The sequence below is a fragment of the Limanda limanda genome, chromosome 2, assembly GCF_963576545.1.
Source record: "Limanda limanda chromosome 2, fLimLim1.1, whole genome shotgun sequence".
NCBI classification, from domain to species: domain Eukaryota; kingdom Metazoa; phylum Chordata; class Actinopteri; order Pleuronectiformes; family Pleuronectidae; genus Limanda; species Limanda limanda.
This window is the reverse complement of record NC_083637.1, coordinates 24,087,146-24,108,826: the sequence shown is the minus strand read 5'-3', so window position 1 is coordinate 24,108,826 and position 21,681 is coordinate 24,087,146. Positions and strand designations below refer to the sequence as shown.

General features: G+C 41.3%; 2 protein-coding genes across 2 annotated transcripts; both read right to left on the bottom strand.

Moving 5' to 3' along the window:
- Nucleotides 1–41: 41 nt before the first annotated feature.
- Nucleotides 42–4,968, bottom strand: as3mt (arsenite methyltransferase). The gene is made up of 11 exons (XM_061091075.1): nucleotides 4,884–4,968; nucleotides 4,627–4,675; nucleotides 4,190–4,317; nucleotides 3,937–4,087; nucleotides 3,392–3,528; nucleotides 3,231–3,300; nucleotides 3,034–3,115; nucleotides 2,823–2,954; nucleotides 1,565–1,704; nucleotides 1,355–1,477; nucleotides 42–393 (listed from the first exon to the last, which is right to left on the bottom strand). The coding sequence occupies exons 1-11, from the start codon at nucleotides 4,898–4,900 to the stop codon at nucleotides 286–288; spliced, it is 1,137 nt and encodes a 378-aa protein (XP_060947058.1). The 5' UTR covers nucleotides 4,901–4,968; the 3' UTR covers nucleotides 42–285.
- Nucleotides 4,969–6,048: 1,080 nt separating this feature from the next.
- On the bottom strand, nucleotides 6,049–21,358 carry wbp1lb (WW domain binding protein 1-like b). The gene is made up of 4 exons (XM_061083528.1): nucleotides 21,073–21,358; nucleotides 14,098–14,200; nucleotides 11,345–11,506; nucleotides 6,049–9,762 (listed from the first exon to the last, which is right to left on the bottom strand). The coding sequence occupies exons 1-4, from the start codon at nucleotides 21,157–21,159 to the stop codon at nucleotides 8,924–8,926; spliced, it is 1,191 nt and encodes a 396-aa protein (XP_060939511.1). The 5' UTR covers nucleotides 21,160–21,358; the 3' UTR covers nucleotides 6,049–8,923.
- Nucleotides 21,359–21,681: the final 323 nt, after the last annotated feature.

Here is a 21,681-nt window from a genome sequence, read left to right as displayed (position 1 = left end):
GAACACGAACAGAGAACAATAATGATGCAAAAGGCAAAGAATATTGTCCCGGACATAGTCGTTTTATTCACATCACATTATTCTCTACGATTAAAAGTTTAATTATACATTATCTGAATATGTTTATATCAAAGTAAGTAAGTAGCATAAGATCAGTAGAATTAATTACAAAGTTAATTACACATATTTTTTTATTCTTATTATTAGAAAAAGGAATTTAGTTCAGTCACTGCTGTAATGCACAGTGTGATGCCGGGCCTGCAGTTCTTTGAGCTCTTTCCATCATCATTTGCAGCAGGTTGCAGACTTTGTGCTGCAGCACCCCCCTGTGGTGGAACCTGGTCCTTTCTTCTCCAGCTGAAGAACCAACTCGAAGGGATCCTCAACTTTTGCCTGTATCAATTGTTAAAAGAGTTAGAGATCATTATCAGTTTATGACCTGATTTCAGGTTTGTTTTTAACATTACATAAACATTCACTTTCATCCAAGACAAGAGTACGGCTTAAAGAACATTCTCATATTTTCCAGTATCAAACAGGTAAATGTGACAGACATTCTGCAAAATGTTAGGTATAAAGTTGTTGTTCCCCGAGCTCTATAAATTAATTTATACTCCTGGTGTCTGTTATCAGACACTGGTTGTTCATTTCACAGTAGCTGCGCTTCTAAGAACAAGACCAAAGACTTTTTATGGCCATTATCACCAACTAGTGTTGTTGATTGGAATAAAGTGTGTAGGGTCTGATTTGGCCTCAGAGGGGCAGTCCAAAGGTTAAACCAAGGCACAGGTTTTGATAAATAACTGAGATTATAAATGCATGTGTTTTTTCCACAAAACAGAATGAAAATCCCTCAATAGCAGAAAGCAAGTGCTACGAGTGATTAAAGGATTTGAGTAGTCATTAAAAAACATGTTGTTGTGTTTGAAGAAGTGCTTTCGCGTGCTTGTGAGTGTGTGTTTGCATGTGCACACACAACGGCCATGACGGCTGATAAGATGGCATTCCGTTAGCTGAGAGGAGAACACATTCCTTCCTGTTCAAGGTTCCCCAGCATGACTCCAGAGTCTGGTTATGACTCCAAGACAGCTGCTTGACCTTGTGCATGTGGATGTGTGTGTATGTACTGTATGTCTGAGTGGGTATGTGAGTGTGTGCGTGTGTGTGCGTGCGTGTGTGTAAGAGCTTGCAGCATGCGTCCTGTTGTGTGTGTGTGTGTGTGTGACTTTGTTCACTCTGGCCTCTCTGGGTGTGTCGCACATTTCAAACGGATAATACAAACATACTGACATCTAGCGCTCACAGACCGATCGGACATTTTCACATTTTTAAAGAATTTAGTTGTGACGCTGACCGTAGGTTTGACTCCACATGACCCGCCAGGGCCTCCAGACGGCTGGATAGTGAAATCCCCTGCAAATCTTGAATGTGTCAGGATACTGGCCACCTCTCCGTCCACATCCACTACTCCATCAACCTGTGAAAGACGCCCACATTTAGTACCATTCGATGCATGTGCATGTGCAATAGACATAAATGCAGGTACACTGCTGGGTCTACTCACCTTGAATGTGTACTGATGGTCAAACTGGAAGCTGTCCTCTGCTCCAGTAATGCCGCCGTTATATATGACCTGACTGGGCTTGGTGTTGCCTTTAGGGACCTTAAACAGTCGGTATGTGGCAGAGACAAACTTGAAGTTACCTGTGTTATAAGAAGAGTAAAGAGATACATAAATGAGATACAACAATCTATAACGTCAATTAACCTTTAGACAGAGATTCAAGAGCAAAGTTAGGCTTTGGTAAATACTGCTTTATATGTAAACCTGAATAAAACATGAAACAGAGCTGTGCTGGAGAAATTACATTTAACCCCATGAGTCTAATTCCCTCAATAATTATGTGCAATTATCAAATTATGTAAATTATGTAAACATCACTCAATCTCTCAAGAAACAAGGTTACAGTCAAGTCTAAATACAGGACTGACACTAGCAAAAACACAAAATCAAGCATTCTTAAAAAGCAACAGCATGGCCATTACATTTACATAATTACATTGTGTAATATACCTATTGTGTTATTATTGAAAAAACTGTATGACAAACTGCAAATGCGAACTTGGACTAACATAAATTCCCATAAACAACAATGTACTGGCATTTATGAAGTTTTCAATATTAGAAGTTTTACAAACTCAGGTCAATTGACATCTTGGATCATTTCCTATTTAATACAAAACAGTTCTGTAAAATAATTTATTGTACACTAATGACCGATCAGTCCAGTCAACCATACCACAAGAAAAAAAAATGCATTGCTTTGTAAGTCATTTGAGAATCAGCTGAGGTAAAGGAAATGGTAGCTGTGTTGTAACTCAAAGTATTGTAAATACTAATAACCTAACTTGACCGGTCACCTTATCTTGAGGGCACTACGTACCCACGGTGCACGCACGCAGCAGCCTCTACTTTACTAAGGCTAATTAGACTTCTTCCATGGACTGTGTGAACTCTGGCAAATTGTTAGCTCTGATACATGTGGGACAACATTGGCTCATGAAGTCTCAAATCATTCTGCAACCTCTTCCACCTAAGCAGAAGACTAATTACCAAGAATAAGTGGAAAGATTAACTAATGCACACTTAAATGCTTCAGCTATATTCATATAATCTAAAAAATGTGTTGTAATATCGTAACTGAAAAACCAGTTTGAAAATGAATTCTCATTAGTGCAAATCCCCCCAAAACAGGGGTTAAAAAACAGGCAAATAAGGCAATACACAAACAGAAATAAAACACAAGAAAAAGGTTTCAAACCCAGGATAGCCTCCAGATCTTTGTTGTCAACGGTGATGACGCTGGCTGTGACCAGCCGGGGGGGGCTGAAGCCAACTTCTTCAGCCAATGTGAGCAGGTCCTTCCACCAGAGCGCTCCGCCGAGGCACTCACCTGCAAAGACAAACCACACGCTGATACTCCGGCACGTGTCTGTTGTCTTGTGTGGCAACAGAATATTTATGTGACATACCCCACAGCACTTTGTGATTCTTTATTTCCTCCGTCAGTCTGTCACTGCTGTAGATGTCACTGAAATACAGCTCACCACCGTCCTGATGACCAACAGAGGAACAGCGTATCCATGTAGGATCAGAGTAAACAGATTCAATGGCGCTGTTTCTTATGGCATTGTTGTCATATTTGTGAGCTTGGTTTAAAATAGTGTACCTTTAAAATGCTGTAGGCTTCAGCCAGGACTCGTCTCTTGTCTGGAGACAGATTCACCACACAGTTGGAACTATGTGACGGCAGAAAAACCAACATCTCAACACAATTTCTTGAGTATCGCACGGCATTAAAACGTGAAACAAAGAGAAGCGATGTCTTACATGATGATATCAAATGAGTTCTTCTCTAGACCCGCCTCTGTTAGGGCCTCGATGTAGCCCTGGACAAAACTGACGTTGGGCTTCTTGTATCCAAACTCTTGCATGTGGTAGTCCACATACGTCCTGGCCACTTTGAGCTGGAAGAGAACACAGACTCTGAAGTGTTGCTATTGGGGACACACTTATGGGGTTAAACTGTAAAATATTAATCATGTGGGTGTGATAACAACATCTTGCCAATTTTATTTAAATAATTGGAATGTTTTTTACTCCCTATCATTGGTATCGGCATCGGCCAGTAAAATCCCAACAGTCAGGCTCTACTGTGGACCTCATGACAGGTTGCATTTAACGCCAAGTGTACAGTAATATGACAAAGCTATTTGATCACACAATGACTATAAAGCAGTATGTTCAGACTGATGAGCAGATGAGCCATTATCAGCAATCAATACAATCCATCCATCATTTAACTATGCATGCAATGCCTCAAGAGGCTACCGCAGCCTCTCAGTGAGCCACACTGTGATGCTGACGCACGGTACCTGGTCCTCAGTCATGTCAATGCCAGTGACATGGCCCTTCTCTCCCACCAGCTGACTCAGCATGTAGCAGTCCCTCCCGCTGCCACTGCCCAGGTCCAGGATGATGCATTCCTCCAGACACTCCGGCACCACCAGGCCACAGCCGTAGTACCTGAAGAGGAGAGGGAAACCCAGCGAGCAGCCAGACTCAGTTTGTGGCAGGAAGAAGGCAAGAGTGGAGAGTGCAGCGCTAACAACAACAACAACAACACACCTGGCAGTGACTTCAGGGTGCACTTTCTTCAGCGCCTGGCGGATGAAGGCAGGGATGGGCTGGGCAGGAGCCACACAGGCGTTGGTCTTCAGGTCAGAGGTTTGCTTCAGCTTAATTCCATAATACTCCTGCTCAAGGCGACAAGTGTCCCTCCCACACATACACACACACACACACACACACACACACACACACACACACACACACACACACACACGCAAACACGCAAACACACGGAAGTAGGCTGGTCAGAACTGGCCCATTACAGACAACTACAGAGCTTTATTGAGTCATTACTGAGGTACAAGCACCACTGAGCAACACCATTGTCATTTTAATAATCACCAGCGGTGTTTGAGCATGCTAATCAAAGCTAATTAAGGCTAATTGCAGCATTTAAGCTAGGTTGACCAGTGTGACATGTGTGTGTGTGTTACCTTCACGTCCACGTGAACGGAGCTGTCATGGAAGCCTTTCCCACAAGTACTGTAAATATAAGTAAACATAATATACATAATATACTTGAAATGCTCCATGTACAATACAGAGTTTATTCAACTTTCCTCTAACATGCTAACACCAGTAGTAATATCGCATGTAAACTGTCAGCATATTTTAAATCTGACCCAGCCTTAGAGATAATATGTGAGGATGACGAAGCCCAAAGTGAAGTTTTCAGGGTGATTTTTCTTACCTCTTGTCTTCAGCCATTGTCTCGAGTGTAAAGTCCACAGCAGCAGCGCAGTTATATTCAGTCTGTGCTATGAAGTCATGTTTACAGTTCACTTCCTGCTCAGCAGCGCCCTCTGTCTGTCACCGCCTGGAACCACAGGTGGTACAGCAGAGGTTCCCAGTTCCCTCTCAGCTGAGCAGCCCTACAAGATGGAAGATATCCACGTGTGTCCCCTGGAATGAATTAACATGGTCTCTTTAGATTTATTTATTAAAAGTATGTTCACCATGTCAACACAGAATACCCATCATCTAATTGGATGATCCTGAGAACTTCTGCGGCTGTGTGTAGGGCGGGTCGTCCACTTACCCGATGGTTCGGTGGTTCAATCCCACATTCCCAAGGACAAGATAACATTATCGATAACAATCGCAATATAACTTTTATCAAAAGCAATATATAAAAGTTGTGTAACGATAGTTAGTTATTAATCTACATCATCGCCTTCTGGAGTGCAGGGGGCGCTCCTGAAGACTTTGTATGACTCTGTGGAGGCATCTGCTGTCTTCTTTGGAACAGTTTGCTGGGGCAGAAGCTTTTCTACTTTCAGACTGATCAGGAGGACCAGCTATGTCCTTGGATACCCCCTTGACCCAGTGGAGGTGGTGGGACAGAGGAGGATGATGGCAAAGCCATCTTCTCTGATGGAAAGTCCAGGGGAAAGTCCAGTGAATACGTACAATTCACTGTAGGTATTCTCTCACATTATATATTTCGTAACACTGTATATATGTTTATTTCCATATCATATATTTATTTAATGTGTCTACTTATTACTGCTCATGTCTTCTTGCTGCGGTAATATTGCAAATTTCCCCAATGCTGGACTAATGAAGGACTTCTTATCCGTTTTATTTTCAGATTTGTAAATAGTTTATTTTTTAATTTGCCTACTCTGGCTTTTTAGTATTTTATGTGGTATGCTTTTAATTGATTCATCCAATGTCGTATAGTTGTCTTCTTGGCTGCTTGTTCTTTCTTATATTACATCTCCCCTGTTTTAGCCATGTCATTTTTAAACGTGCTTTATATATAAATTGACTTGGACCTGACTAGACAAACCATAACCCAACTCTGTAATGTTTGAAATGTCTGATGAAAGAGCCACAAACACACAACTGCCAGCTTGAATTTAAAAGAGTATGTTTATTAAACATACATCCATCTTGGTACTTGTAATTAATGGCTTATGATCAGAACATTCAAATAATATGTGCAAAACCACCTTACACACTGGTAAAGAAAGAAAAAGTGTCTTTGGCGAGATGCCCCTGATCTTGTTATCAAAGACTTGTCTAGTGTATTGTTAGTTACATGAACCCTTCACACATCTTTTCTCAACAGAAGAAAAATATTAATAACAATAATAATACCCACAATGACATAAGAAAATCTGTCCATAACAATAAAGCTACTGATTCCATAAAAATGACGACAGCAACTATTTTGGTTCACAAACATGTTACAGAATATTGTCCTCAATTTGCAAATATAAAGTGGTTTTGACATTTTTATACAGTTAGAATATCTTTTAAAGGATTCAGCCGATATGAAAATAGCTCATCTTTGTACTACATGTACCACAATTGCATTTTCTAGGTCACAAAAAGCGTATAAAGCACTTTAAAGTGTGTTCAGGCTTAGATGAGTAAAATTCAGTCATCTCATTATTATTACAGAAAGTTATATTAGTTTTCTTATCTTGTGCCCAGAGCTTTTGGGAGACACCTTGCGTTTGATTGTTTCATGGTATATTTAGTATAAATGTGAGAGACCTACACATTTGTGCTAAGCAGACATCACAATATCGGAGAGTCTTGAAAACGACATTGCTACAGCTCAACAGCATTTAGAATCACCAGATCCAATTCATTTCACAGTGGGCAAACAAAAAGTTACTTTGTGAAAGATTCACACATCACGTCCACTTTCTCCTCTGTGGGCAATTCATGTTTCATGTGCACATTTGTCATCAATCAACATTTTGTGTATCGATGAAAAACTATTATCTTGTGATATTTGGAGGTTTGACTTTAAACATTCAACTAACTGGTTTTCCAGTGAAGATGCTTTCATTATAATCAACTTCTATTATTTTTATGCTTTTTCTAAATGATCTTTTTATATCCACCATGAAGAATAACACATATTGCTTGTTAACCACATTGTGTTTCAATCAAATTTTGGCACTCATACGGTGATGTATTATCTTAAATGGTGTTTGTTTTAATCATTTCTTTATGAATTTATCTAAACTACATACATTTTCTATCTGTTCTCTTGCCTCACAGAGGTTCTTTCCCCACACACCTGACTGCAGCTGTTGAAAGAAAATGTGTATTTTACCACGTGTGGTTGAATGCACGTTTTGTGGACAATTTAAATGAGGAATTTCCTGTCCTATACAACAAAAAAAGACTTACAGAATCACTTGTGGGTAAAATCCTTTAACTGGAAACTATAACATGTGTTCAATCAATGGATACTACGAGTAGAGAATGGTAGAGATTGAGCTGATATGAAACATTAAGAGTGTGAATCTTTGTTTTTATACTGTGTAGCTGGTGAAGGTGGTAATCTATTGAAGTGACTGACACAAAAGTTTGAGGTCTGATGTTGCCCATCTCAGTTGTAATCTCTGAAGCGTAACATTCTTTCCTTGGTTTTAGTACCTGATTGCTGACACTCACTTTCAGTGAGGCTAATCGTTCAACATTCTGCATGTTTTGGGGTAGGCACATTCTACAAACATTCATCAAATCAAGTTTTAAAATGATTGTATACAAACAATTTACAGAAGTCAACTTCTTAAAGATGTTGCAACGAAACCCTAAGAAACTAACTAAAATCTAAAGGTGCTAAATGTACGTTTTTCTGCACTGGTTTGGTGGTGGTTTATGAATTGTTGCATTTACAAGAAGAAAAAAAAAAAGGCCGTACAATGCCCTCTGAGCAGCACTACCTTTTCAGGGCAGCCTGGACGCTACAGTGACTCGCCAACAGATGATGAAGTGACAAGTGACAGAAATAGAGGCCAAACAAGAGTTAACATTCACTCTGATTTCCACTTTTCGCTGCGAGTAAAGGAATAAAGTCTGAACCTAAAATATTTCTTCAAGCCTGCTAAGAAGACAGCTGTTAATGCTAATGTTGGAGATGTAGCCAAACGCAAAACTTTCATATCGGTCCTTTAAGACTTTTAGTTTAGGAAAAAAATAGTTGTCTTGACTTTTTTTTCCATTTATATAGCTAAATACATTTTGTGCAAAATAGGAACTGCTCACATAAAGATCTGTTAATGCACTTACACTATCGCTAGCAGGGAAGATAAGGAACAACAAAATGGGAACAAGGCAAAGCGGTTTTTAAATCGCTGAAAAAGCACTTGAGAAGCATGTGTCTAACAGGACGTCCCACGCAGTCTTGTTCAGGTGTCCCTGTACAGTATCAGATTGCATAAAAAACACACACTGTGGTACTTCCACATTCCACTCGTTCAAAATGTTCCTGCTGGGTGTGTTTTTTGTCTTTTTATTATAACGGAAAGAGCGGCTTTGCAGATTTGTTACAAGCACCCATTGAGGAGGAGCTCAGTTCATCCTAGGCAGTGAACGTCCTGTTCTGACATCACAGCTTCGGCTATCAAGTCTTTGACTGTCAGTAGACTCCATTGTATGAGACGGACATCTGACAGACTGTGTGTGTTTGTGAGCAGTGTGAGAAGTCTCAATTGCCACAGGCTGTTAGAGGGCTTTTACGGCCCAACTAACCCAACATACACAGGTTAAGGCCACTGTTCCAGTAAGGAACCTTTGGATCTCACTCGCTTCAGTTGAGATTCCACTTCCTCCACACCCGTTTTATCTAAGATGCACACATTCATAGAAATACTCACTGAGAAAGCATTTAGACACAATACACTTAAATACAAAAGCACGTGCCTCTATATCCTGTCCTAAGTGCTCTCCTTCCCTCTATGACCACACCGTGCCAGCTGTGTTTCAGCCCTGCGGCTCAGTGCTGGTGCTGTAGTGTGGCCCCTCCTGCTCGTTGATGGTGTGAAGGAGGAGGCACACAGGAGGGTGGAGCGAGCCGCTGCCTATCTGCTGAGCCGCCTGAGGAGATCCTGAAGGTCCACGAGCGGCCTGCCTCTCCAGCCCACCCGGCACCTGCTCCTCCTCTGCGCTGAAGGAGGCCCGATGACCGCAGCTGTCACAGAAGTCGCCCGCATCCTCCCCCTCCTCCTCGTCGTTGTCGCCATGTCCCTCGCGCCCAAGCAGGCTCTCCAGCTCCCTCAACTCTTTGCCTTCCTGGCCCGTCCCTCCTACTCCACTGCAACTGCCGCTCCTGCGTGTGCTGCACACACACACCTCAATCCCAGAGTCCCCTGTGAATCGCCTCCTCCTTCCATTGGGGAGCCGATCTTTGTCCTCAGCGCAACCCTCTGACAGGTCCTTCAGCAGGGGGTCCTTGCAAGACTCTTCCACATCTCCGCTTCTTTTCTCCTGGCTGGTGAGTGCCTCCCTACTGAGCCCATCTGAGAGGAGTATCACGCCTGAATCTTGTGGAGTCTGCATGGCCTTGATGTCAGGCTTTGGCCTTAAGTCTGAAGTGGGAGGTTGTGCTTCCTCTGTGCTGGGTCTGCAACACAGACCTTCAGAGACCTGGGGCAGAGGAGTAGGCTGGATGGCTGGACAGTGTCCCTCCTGCGGCTCAGAAACCAGGGGACTAGAAGCCACTGAGGATGGGCCAGTGTGTAAGGCACTGTAGGGTGGGGGAGGAGTCGGTGGTCTATTGACCACCTCCTCATAGTCAGGCAGGAGGTAGTTTGGCAGAAACCCTAAAGGGGAGGATGGAAAAGAACAGTGTTAAGTAGGAAAAACATTAATTTGCATCTGCACTGACAACAATATCAGGTGAGCAAGAATTATGAGTCACTCTTTCTTGAAAAAAACACCACTGTCTGACTTGTGCACATTTCAATGTGACCTTACTGAAGTTTCTATACCACTTTAAGCATTCCCAAAGCAATAGGAGGAAAGTGTGACAAAACAAGTTAATTTCTGGGTCAATTCTGTGCCGAGGGCTGTTTCAGCTCCAAGCGAGATGGTGTTGCAACACTGGCAAGGTACCAAGAGAGAAATGCTTGCTGCTTCCTGAAAACTGGGGCATGCAAACAGGGAAGGTTCTGACGCTGTGTGAACCCAGGGATGGATCTCAGTGCAAACATTACATTTGAGTCAGGAGCCACTGACTTTGCTCGTCACTAGTGTCATATTCCTCAGTTCGATGTCACTGAAAAAATATTGACGAAGGTTCACACAGAAACAATGAAACAGAGGTCCAGTCATTTTATAGACACATTATAAGCAGACATGTACTGGACTGAAATGAAAATTTGTATCAGAATAGTGTGTTCACAGTGGTGATTCGTTTGTTTACAGTAAAGCAATCCGCTGACTCAGCCTAGCTGAAATGTTGGCCTCAGAGGTGTAGTGTCGTATGACCTCCCTTCTACTGGGAGGCTTATTGTTTTTTCGGTATTTACTTATAAGGGTACTTAAAATCCACTCATATAGACCACAGATGAATATTGTATTGTCTGTACTGTATTCATCAATATACAGTTAAACGTATTCTGACCAGAAGACTTGATCACTGAATGAAGTGAGAAAACTTGGATTGGTACTGGAAGATTTAGGATAAACATGTAAAGTTCAAGCATCAAATGTTGTGAGTTTTCCTTTTCGGTGAACTATCCCTTTAAGACAGCAAAGAGATGGCTCTTTACACATCACCAGAGAGGGAAAAACCTCAGCATTCTTCTGGAGTCGAGTTTCACTCTCCTCGATGTTTTGATCAGCACCATTTCCCTATTGTGATATTTGGATCTAAATACTCAGGTTTGTTCACCGACAAGCTTCTAAGTTTTTCTCTGCTTTTGACTGGTCTGATCACAATCTGAAATGTTTGGCTTGACATGGTTGGAAATAAAGCAGATGAGATCTGTTGGACTGAACCTATTGTTTTTGCTGGTGACATTTAAACCTAGTAAACTGCCACGGCAAAATCTTTGCCGCCATTTCAGACAGTATGTCAAATATAAAGAAAAGAAAATTAAAGCAAGGGTTGAACCAGAATTTTGAAGTTGAAGGCAGTTAAAACAAAACAATGAGCTGAAAGACAATAAAATACTCTTCAAGCCGAGAAAAGCTGCAGAATGCTCTGTGGGCTTGTCATCATAAGCAACCTGTTTCACATTAAACATAATAGTTTCATACATTGTTTGAAACTGCAGCTTTAAATACTCAAATCTGAGTAGTTGCGGACAGCAATCACAAGGAGACTTCACATGTATAAGTGGCAAAAAATACAAATTTGATCACATTCAAGTTCTAACATGTGCCAGTGGTAGCTCTTACTGAAGTAGAAGGGCACAGCGGGGTAGTTGTGTGCTTCACGGTAAGCGATGAGGTTGATCTCGTGCTGCCGTTGCTGCTGCTGCAGCCGGTGCTTGGTGCGGCGATGGTGGCACACGCAGCAGCAGCTCAAGATGAAGATGATCGCCCACACCAACCAAAACCCTACGGAGAGAAGAACAAACACAGACATGTTGTATTTAAAGTTTAACGAAGTCGATTTTTGATTTGGGTTATCCATTGATATTTTTAACTCACATGGTGATGAAAACGTTAACACAGGGACTATGCTCGATTATATGCATGTTTCACTGTAGCTTGTGGTGATGTAACATGAAGTCCCTGCTGTTAGCACAAACATACCACTGCCGATCCAACCCAGCCAACATCTGGTTCTCACATTGTGAAACTTTCACATGCCTTTATTACTGCACTATGGATTTGAAGAAAGAATTAAAGGCTGTTCCCTTTTACTATTTGTATGATTTAGTTAAATCCATTATAAAAATGGAATAATATTCATTATTATATTTTAAGTAGTGTATAAGCACCATAGAATTGTTTTGTAAGCTTGAGCCCTTTTCAGACATTAACTCTGAAAAAGTGTCCAGAAAATTGGTTCCGGCATGACATGATTTATAAATGCCACTGTATACCACGTTTACACTTTATGTGTTTTTGTTCACCGTTTAGCGACACTGGCGTCAGCCCGTCGTTTTCTTTCCAAGGGGACATCTTTGTCTTCTACCCGTAGCTCCTCTTTTTCATTAATATTTGTAAAAAAAAAAGTTCTTTCTGTTTTGTGTCCATCTAGTGTTTTAGACGTCATCCAGGCTTCCACTCGCTCGCTGTGAACTTTCTAGACATTTTCCTGGTATACTCCCTCATGAGATCGCTGATTTTCCAATTTGTGTCGTCACATATGGAAAATATCAGGAAAATGTTGACTACAGTTCATGTCAGGCCACAGTGAGTTCTCCTGCACACTTGTAAAGGGGAGAGTTGAGGCGAGAGGTATTTACTTTGTTCAATATGCAAATTCACTGTAGTTGCCACTAAATCCTACACAGTGACCCAATCATTTTTTTCAGTTAAGCAATTATTGAAGGATCCAAGTCTATTCTTATCTCTACAACTGACAGACTTTCCCAATTCTTTCTTTTTGGAGCAACTTCATATTTGACAGCACTAATGCATCACATGCTGATCTCTGGTTTAATATCTCTGGGATTTGCTTTTATCTCTTAATGATGACCTTTATTATTTATTATTTCTGTCAAAGCCAGCGGGGAAATAAATATTTTAAAAAGGGTTAAAATGTTATATTATATATTAAGAGAAAATGTGTAACAATAATGATGATAATACTAAAAACATATGCCAGCACAATGTGTTCCTTAAAGATAAGTGTATTTTATTGTGGCATGAAATTTAAAATTTCTTCTTAATAATTATTTGTGAAACTGTACTGTTTAGAGTCAAGTCTAAACAGCAGCAGGGAACCAAAACTGAGTGAAGCTTCACAAACCAGTCAGTTTGTTGTGTTTCTGAAATACACACGTCATTACATCAACACAGAAATGTGGCGAACGTCATTTCAAGGACAATGCAGCAAGTAGGCCTGTGTCTCAGAGAAATAAGAATGTAAACTACAAAATTTGAAGATCAGTACTGAACATCATGAGCAACCAATTCCACAAGGTTCAAGACACGTTATACTATCACACATTACATACATATGACATGGTTTTTCTTTGGCTTTACTAAACTGCAACATCTTGTTCTTTGATGCACAGCATTAACACAGACACAATGCAGCTGAAATATTTGGCTGGAAGATCAGAATACCCGATTTATTAACTCAGCTCTGGTACTAATCCTTTATGATTGAGACTATTTTCTCTGCAGTGTGTTTAGTGTTACTTTAAATAGAACACCTCAAATCATTGTTGGTTAATGTGCAGGAGAAGTTGTGGCAGCACTGGACAGTATTACAATTGTCATAATTATAATATATTATGAATACATTTAGGTTGATAATGATTTGTTCAAAACAGCAACTCTTGTGGAAATCAGTTTTTCGTCCAGCTGACCCCTGTCTTTTCATCACCCAATTATTGGAAAGTGACATATTGAAAACAATACAAAAATAATAATTTTTTGTTGATAGAGTTAGACTTACTGTCAACATGTCCCACTCTCTACAGTAATGGTTGTCTATCTCTTTCAGCTGTGGGGAGCAGTGGCCACATGAATACCACTACAAAAACATGTGCATTTAGCTTTTTCCTAATGGGTGCCAATCAATTTCCTAGAGAGATTTATGTTCATTTGAAATGATATGAGGCTCATGCTGACTGCCCTGGTACACTGCTTTGCATGAGACTTTTTGTTCTAAGATCACTGCAACAGACATGGTGATTGTAAAGTAAGCATAACTCATAGTAGCAAAATAGCCACATTTATAGGAAAGGTTGAAAGATATTGTGCTTTAACATTGTGGTTGAGTGGCTGTCACATTATCTTCTGTTACTTTTTTAATCTTTATAAAAAGATGCAACTCTGTATTTCATCCCTCTGTCCAATTACACTGTCTGTTCCTCCTGAATCCACTGTGAACTACTAACATTATATCATAGTAGTTTGACATGAAAAAAGGCTCACTATGTCAAATTATTGAATTAGAACCTATCAAGGAATGTTGAGCGTGAAGACATAAAGAAAAAAGTAAAATGAAAGAAGAATGAGACACTTACACCAGAGCTCATAGTAGTAGCTGCAGCACTGAGACTCTCCGCAGCAGTGTCCCGACTCACAGATGTAGCTCTGGTTATTAACGCCTTCACAGTGCAGCAGACTCTACAAGGTGGACAGAAGAAAAACTGTCACTTTAAAAAGGAATAAATTACCTGCAATTAAACAGAAAATTAATTTGGTCACAATGTGCAATGGTATAAAACCAGAGCCATAAAACATGCCAATAGCTAGAATCCATGTTGTTTCTCCCAACCCATAAGCCTTGGCTTTGAGCCTCACTGTGTGAAAGATACTGGGATAGTTCTTAGTTCGCATTGCAAGGGCAAAATATCTCCAAACTGATTACTGCAAAGAAATATTGATACACCTCTCCATTTATGGTAAACATCGCCGTCTCTCATGAATGTTGTTAATATTGTTATTTTGTTGATGTGCTGTTACCCAACACACCTATTGAACCTCCAACCATCCTAGGAGAGGGATCCCCTCAGATGCAGCTCTCTCTCTCTCTGTGCTTTAAAAGAGTTTGTGATTTTTCCTCTTGTCGAGGGTTAAGGGCAGAGGATGCCACACCTTGTTAAGACCCATGAGGCAAATTGTGATTCGTAAATATGGGCTAAACAAAGAAAAGTTTATTGATTTGAGTGATACCTGATCCAGCCGTTTGAGTCAGTATCGCGGTGATTTCTGATCTCAGCATCTGATCTGTCCAAAATGGAATGCAGCCACTTTTCATTTTTATAATTTCTACCTGTGTTTTTCCTACTGTGACATTTCAAATGCCTTTTATGAAAGAAGCCTTTACTTTGTTATGGAGCTAGGTCATCATTTATGTTGTTCTTCAGTCCTCTGAAACATGCCCCAGTCCCAGTTCCATATATAGAATTTCAAAACAGATAACACTAACACACGTTATTCCCAAATAAAGTCAGTATGCATACTTTTCTTTCCCAGAGTGTGCTGCCGATGAACACAACTGTTGCATAATGGAAACGGAAATATAACTCCAAGCTAAACAAACAGGATAAAAAAAGGGGTAACTCTCTTTTCTGATGTGAAGTATGTCAATTTCTTCCACACAAACTACAAAATAAAGGGTATCCTATGAAGATTAGTATATATTGCATCACGTGTACAGTTAATATGTAGTATGAAAGTTTTTTTTTACACTCTGCCCTTCGTCTTCAATTTAGAATAATAACACTGCAGATATCTAGTCGCAAACATTTATACTTAGCAATGAATCTGGAGTAAACAAGTCCCGGCCACTTGTCCCTGTAAGCTACTAGAATTGCATCGACGTTCATGGCCCATATCAAGTGCAAATGTTTGAATCGCAGCCAGCACAAACTACTCAGCATGTTCCCAAAGATCAGACACACAGTCAGAAGAAGCTCGGCACAACGGTCCACTTTCATCGAAATTCAATAAGGCATTTGTCTCTGGTCCAACAGTCAGCTGCATGCTTTAACTGTCCAAGACCAAACTATAGCGGCTCTGCCTGGTCAAACATTACCACTCCAACACACTAATGTCATGCCTGTAAAAAGAAGCACACAGGCTAGAAGAGAATAACATCAGACACATCAGCATAGAGACAACAGTGTGGAACAAAAATCCTCTCCTGAGAAATGTCTGTGGACCTTCCCTGCAATATCCTTTACACGTTTTCCTCTAGATTATCTTCATGATCTTTCTATGCATTTTATTTATGTTATTTATATAGATTACCAGTGCAGGTCCCAGATTGAGAGGCATGATGATGATCCAGGTCCTCTCCACCTCTCAGCTCATTGTACCATAGAAGAAAAACAGCTCTCAAACATTCTTACTCGCTCTCTCCCTCCCTCCCTCTCCGTTCGTCCACCCTATACCCATCCACACCCACACACAAACACACCCCCTCACCCCACACCCACCCAGGCCAAAACAGTGGACGACGGGGATTGCTCTACGGAAATTTCCAACCAGGAGTGGAGAGCAGGGTCCTAACTGGGCCTGGGCCGTGTGATAATAAGGCGTACATAGTGGTGAGACGTTTTTTTGCAAAGTGTTTGGCAGTGTGGAAAACGTGGAGAAAATCTGTGAGAAAGTCAAACACGGAGCCTTAACAGAGGAAAGATTACTGACAAGGGACACACAGGGTCAGCACAAACCAAAGTGCTGAAATGAAATGTGGCCGCAACCTCTCTACTCCTGATGAATAATTTCTCATCAGCTGTTTTCAGCTTTGTCAACAAGATTTTTTTCAAAACCCCCAGACTGACAGAGGGATTTAAGTTTCTGTGTAATAAACATGTAATGTTCTGTTCCTCCATTCTGATAGCTTTTCTGATAACTGTTTTCATGGGCTCGCTAACTATTCTGCACCATATGCTCTCCACTGGGTTGGCATGGCCCCTTTTGCAATTTGATAGAGATAACCATCCAGTTTGTTTGGTTCTTAAGTCTGTGCTGCGTAAGAGAGAATTGAAAGAGGTCTGGATTTGACACAAAATCTTTAACACAAATGGGACTCAAAAACAACCTGGGCTACTGGATAAGTGACATTCAATCGATCAAATATCTGAACCTGAAAATAATCTAGGTCATCTGAAACCATTTCTATCGGTTGTTTACGTCTCCTGACAGACATGACCAAGATAAGAATCTAAACAAACCAGATTCCTCTGTCTCCCCCCCAATCAGAACAACTTCAATGTTCACCTCACAGAAAATTGCTTACGAGAAAGAACAGGAGCAACAGGATCACGCAGAATACAAAGTTGGCGCATGTGCACTTAAAGTAAACAAACCATCCACCTCTCTCATGCTGCACTGCCACATTAAAGGCTGGTTTGGTAGCTGTCCCAGAAATCACTGTTGCATTAGAAAATAATCAGCCTTAATAATGAGAAGCTGTTGAAACGTGCAGACAGTGAGAACAGCTCAATAATCCCTTGGTGACTATCGAATACTGCTGCTGGAGATAAGTGGCTACAGTTCTTAGTCTTGACCAAACTGCGAGAGCTGATCCACTTATCAGCCGTCCGTAGGAGCAGGCAAGTTAGCCAATGCACAAAGAGAACCCGCTGACCCCTTCTGTATTATCCTGTCCTGCGACAAAGAAAGGTGCTCTTTCATAGACATCAAGGTTGTTTGGGACAAAAAAAAAAACTGCTGGCAGATTTGTCACAGTCACCAAAACTTTACATTCCCACAAAGCAACAGCTGAGAAGGAGAGTTGAACAAGGTTGTGTGAGCTGATAAACGTTATCTCATGGTTAGGAAAACGCAGTTTGTTTGCCAGCGGCTAAAGTTTCCCTTTAAGATACAAGACGAAGACAAACTCCAGCTGTAACTATTGAATAACTACGATCTTATCACTAACGTTAGCAGTGAGGCTGAAACAAGAGGCTTCAGGCAGGTCAAGCAGAACATTGGATGCATGAACTTTGCATGTCCTACAATCCCCAGTGAACACAGAGGAGCATTCAGCAGCTTAAAGGGATGGGTTACAGAAAATGCACTCATAATCTACTCACCACTATGTCGATGGAAGGTTTGGTGATGTGTTTGAGTCCACACAACACTTCTGGAGTCTCAGGGGTAAACTTTGTTGCAGCAGAATCCAATATACAATTGAAGTCAATGGTGACCTAAACTTCAGACATAATAAAAACAGAAAAAACACAACATGCCTCCATACTGCTCGTGTGGTTTCATCCAAGTGTCAGCAACCCTGACGTTCACATTCGACTCGAAACAAGGTCATTAACACAACGTTTTAAGCCTAAAAGTCCACTGGAAGTGTCCAAGACAGCGGACATAGCCAGACGATGGTGTGTCCGAGGGTCCGTGAATGCACCTCGTAGGAAGATATCCGAGGACATTTAGGCTAAAGACACGATGTGAGTGACCTGGTTTAGAGTTGAATATGAATGTTGGGGCTTGCGGACACTTGGGTGACACCACAGGAGCAGTATGGAGCCATGCTATGTTTTGCCTCCCTCCACCTAGACTTCAGATGATTTATAACATCTGAAGTCTAGGTCCCCATTGAATCAAATTGCATTGGATTCTGCTGCAATGCTGTTTACCCTTGAAATTCCAGATGTGTTTGGTGATCTCAGGCAGCTCACCCACCCCTTCATCGGAACAGTGGCGAAGAGAATGAGTGAATTTGAATTTTTCTGTGACCTATCCCTTTAAGAGCTGGATATTTCCCTCAGGATTTGGACGGGAAACATTATTTAAAGAGTGTTAATATTGATCATATATTCATGAGATGAACAGAAACCTTCATCTTAACTCAAGATGCTGGTGATATGTTTGTGCTGCAATCACAACTTGCTCGTTCAGGTGTTCATTCCCTTAATGCATCATAGTGAGAGTTCAAAAACAGAATCAACCTTAGCCTGAATGTCAAATATTCAACTGTTTGATGCAGTGTTCATCCTGTAAACTGCTTAGAATAATACTATTCATAATGTCTGACAGAGAAAAGTTATCACTGGTTACCATAATGCTGACTGTGTGATGTGGAGATTAATGTAAATGTTATATATTACAAAGGCCCATGCAATATTACCGTTGTCTCAGCCAGGACTCACTTCTGTCCCGTCATAAATTTGCTACATGAGCTCTTCTTAAAATAAGTGTTGTTTCGTTACTCAATGGTTTATGCACATGCTGGCGTCCACTGATAACAAATAGAACATGATACTGCATGTGATAACAATATTAACTGGATTTGTTTTTTGCTTCTTTAATGGTAGTTGAACTTTAAACCTCAGCACTTACACCTTCAGAGATATTTTAACGCATTATCTGCTGATAAAACAAAGACAAATCTATCTTGAAAGGAGGAGCTGGTCAGATTGTGATATGAGCAAACGTATATATGCTTTCTCAGGACAAACAGAGTAACATACAGCTTATATTTATAGTAATGGCAAGACAACACCCTGCAAAGTAATAGCAGATATGCTTTGGACATACAAATTTGCCTTTAAACGTTGTTTTGGTCAAAAGGAACACGATAGTGCAGGGGATGGCAATGATGATTTAAATGTAGATTATTAATATAATCTTTTGAACGATGTAATTGTTGATAGATAATGCTTAGTCAAGCTCATAAAGTGTTTTTTTCTGATGCATCCAGGAGTCTCTGAAGTGTCTGTTGTGACTACATTTCTTAACACGTGTCACTCTGACTTGACAATTGTAAACTTGTCTTACTTTGTAGTTTACAGCTTTGTGGTTACATAGTCATCATTTTCTTATCACACTCGTGTAGTTACTAAATAGATACTTTATCTGTTTGCGGCTCCGAAAAAGAAAACGGTTGGAAAATTTTTAAATACTTAAAATCGGTAACAGACGAACGAATAAAGTTTGGTCAACTCAAAGTTGTATTGATAAAATTGCTAACTTTAATTTGAAAAAAAAATAAAGTTATTATATTATAATAATGTGTGTGTTACCAATGAAAGTATGTTTTTAGGTTGGTACTACATTTTCTTTTTTCCAGTACAGCACATCAATTTAAATGATATGACTGAACTTGTATGTACCAGGATTGTCCTTTACAATTTTTACACTTAGGAGTCAAATAATCAAGGACAATTCCTGACATGAATGTCGCACGCTGATAAGAAACAGTACCGGATGATGACTGTACCGGATGATGACTGGTGACATTATCCCACCCACTATTATGACGTACGAGTGACCATACAAAACAAAACAAACAACATCAGGGAGGTTATGTTTTTCTCTCCTGTCCGTTTGTTTGTTGGTTAGTTTGTATGTTTGTTTGTTAGTGAGATCGCGCCAAATAAAAACTGTACAGATTTCCTTTCGGTGAAATCTTGGTAAACAGGTTAGGTATGGGTCAAGGAGGAACCCATTACATTTTGGAGCTGGTCTGTATACTGGTGGCCGATGCAGTTTATTTTTTCCACTGTCTTTAACCTTTTGGGATAGGACATTGACACTTACGAATGTGTAATTGGAGTAGATTCAAAAATCTGGATCAAGTGAATTTAAAAGGGGTTTCATCAGGGGACTGTTGGGCCTTGGCAGGGGTAGGAACTTTACTGAGAGCCATTCTACTTCATATCGGAACCACTGCCGGTCTCCACAACAATGTAAAAATGTGATTGAGAGTTTAAAGATATATAGGTTATTAAAAATATTTTCAAAAATATCCTTAGATAACTTTTGACAAAAGAAAATGAGCTGATTAATTTGATTAATTTTGAATTTAAAGTTGTATTCTAACCACCTGTGCATCATCATAAATGATACTGAAGTCAGGTATATTAATGTGTCAATATCTGTGGAGTTGGATGTTTTGTTGGACTTTTGTTGGGACTTTTTCCTGAAACGTGTAAAAAGTTTTCTGTCGTCTCAAGATGTCTCAACTCACAGTGATAATTCTCAGGCTGATACACAGTCCTTTCTGTAAAGGCCAGAACTGCGAGTTGCCAGGAGACTCTGAGGAGAGCAGTCAACACAGCAACAATAACATCTAATAACTTGACTGAGAAAGACAAGAGGAGCTCTTTTCTGCTGTGCTAGCAAATGTTAATTACAAGGCTCGGCTCACTTAACAACTGTGGGGAAGTCGCCTAGTGTGGCTGCCTTCATACCTGAAGAACTGCTTCTGTTGTTTATGCAACTCGCTACTGTGTAAAATGTCAGAGCTCCACCGTAAACACAGCAGAGCCAGGCCCTGACTTCAGCTAGCTTCATTAGCCCTAGCAGCTTAGCAGGCGTGCTAACACCTTCCCCTGACAGCACCGGGCCAGTCCAGGCTCATGGTTCACGACAGCCCGGACGAGGTGCTGTGCTGGGGGCTGTATGTTCCGCTGGATACGCGGATACATTTCTAGCGGGACAGTTTGCTAGCTTCGCCCCGCTGGAGTGGGGGGCAGCTAGGCTAGCGGCTAGCAGCTCGGGGAGGGAGCGGTGTTATGGAGGAGCCTTACCCGGTCCACCGCGGACTCGGTGGGGGTGACGGAGCCCACGGCGTGCAGGAACAGTCCCATCTCCACAGCCCCGCACAGGCCTCGCATTCCTCCGGCGAGTGGCTACACGGGCATGGAACCGCTGTGGTGCACGATCTGCCTCCGCGTAATCCCCCCCCCGCTAGTGGCCGGTGCCCGTGGCGCTGAGAGGCCGCTGCGTGCGCCGCCTCCTCTGCGTGAGAGACATTACCAGCACGGTGCTGGCGCAACTGGTTTGCTGTGTCGGTGCCACTGGTTCGTACAGCTGTTACACAAGCCGCTCCCCCCCACCCCACCCCCCGGGAGTACAGCCTCCCTGACTCCGTCTGTAGGCAGGGTGTGGCGTGGTCACCTCCACCCGATCCATGTGCGGAACGTGACGGGCGTGCTGCTGCTGCGTGGACCCTTTACTGGTTTTGTGGACTGGGACCCTATTGGGGACAGGCTGACCAATCAGGGGTCGGTGCGTCTTTAAGTGCGAAGCCCTGTTAACTTCCTGGTTTGCTCTTCTTTAAAGTTTAAAACGCTGCCAGCTCCATCCTCGTGATCGGATGTTTAAATTCAAACTGAACTGTCTTTTGAATTCAGACT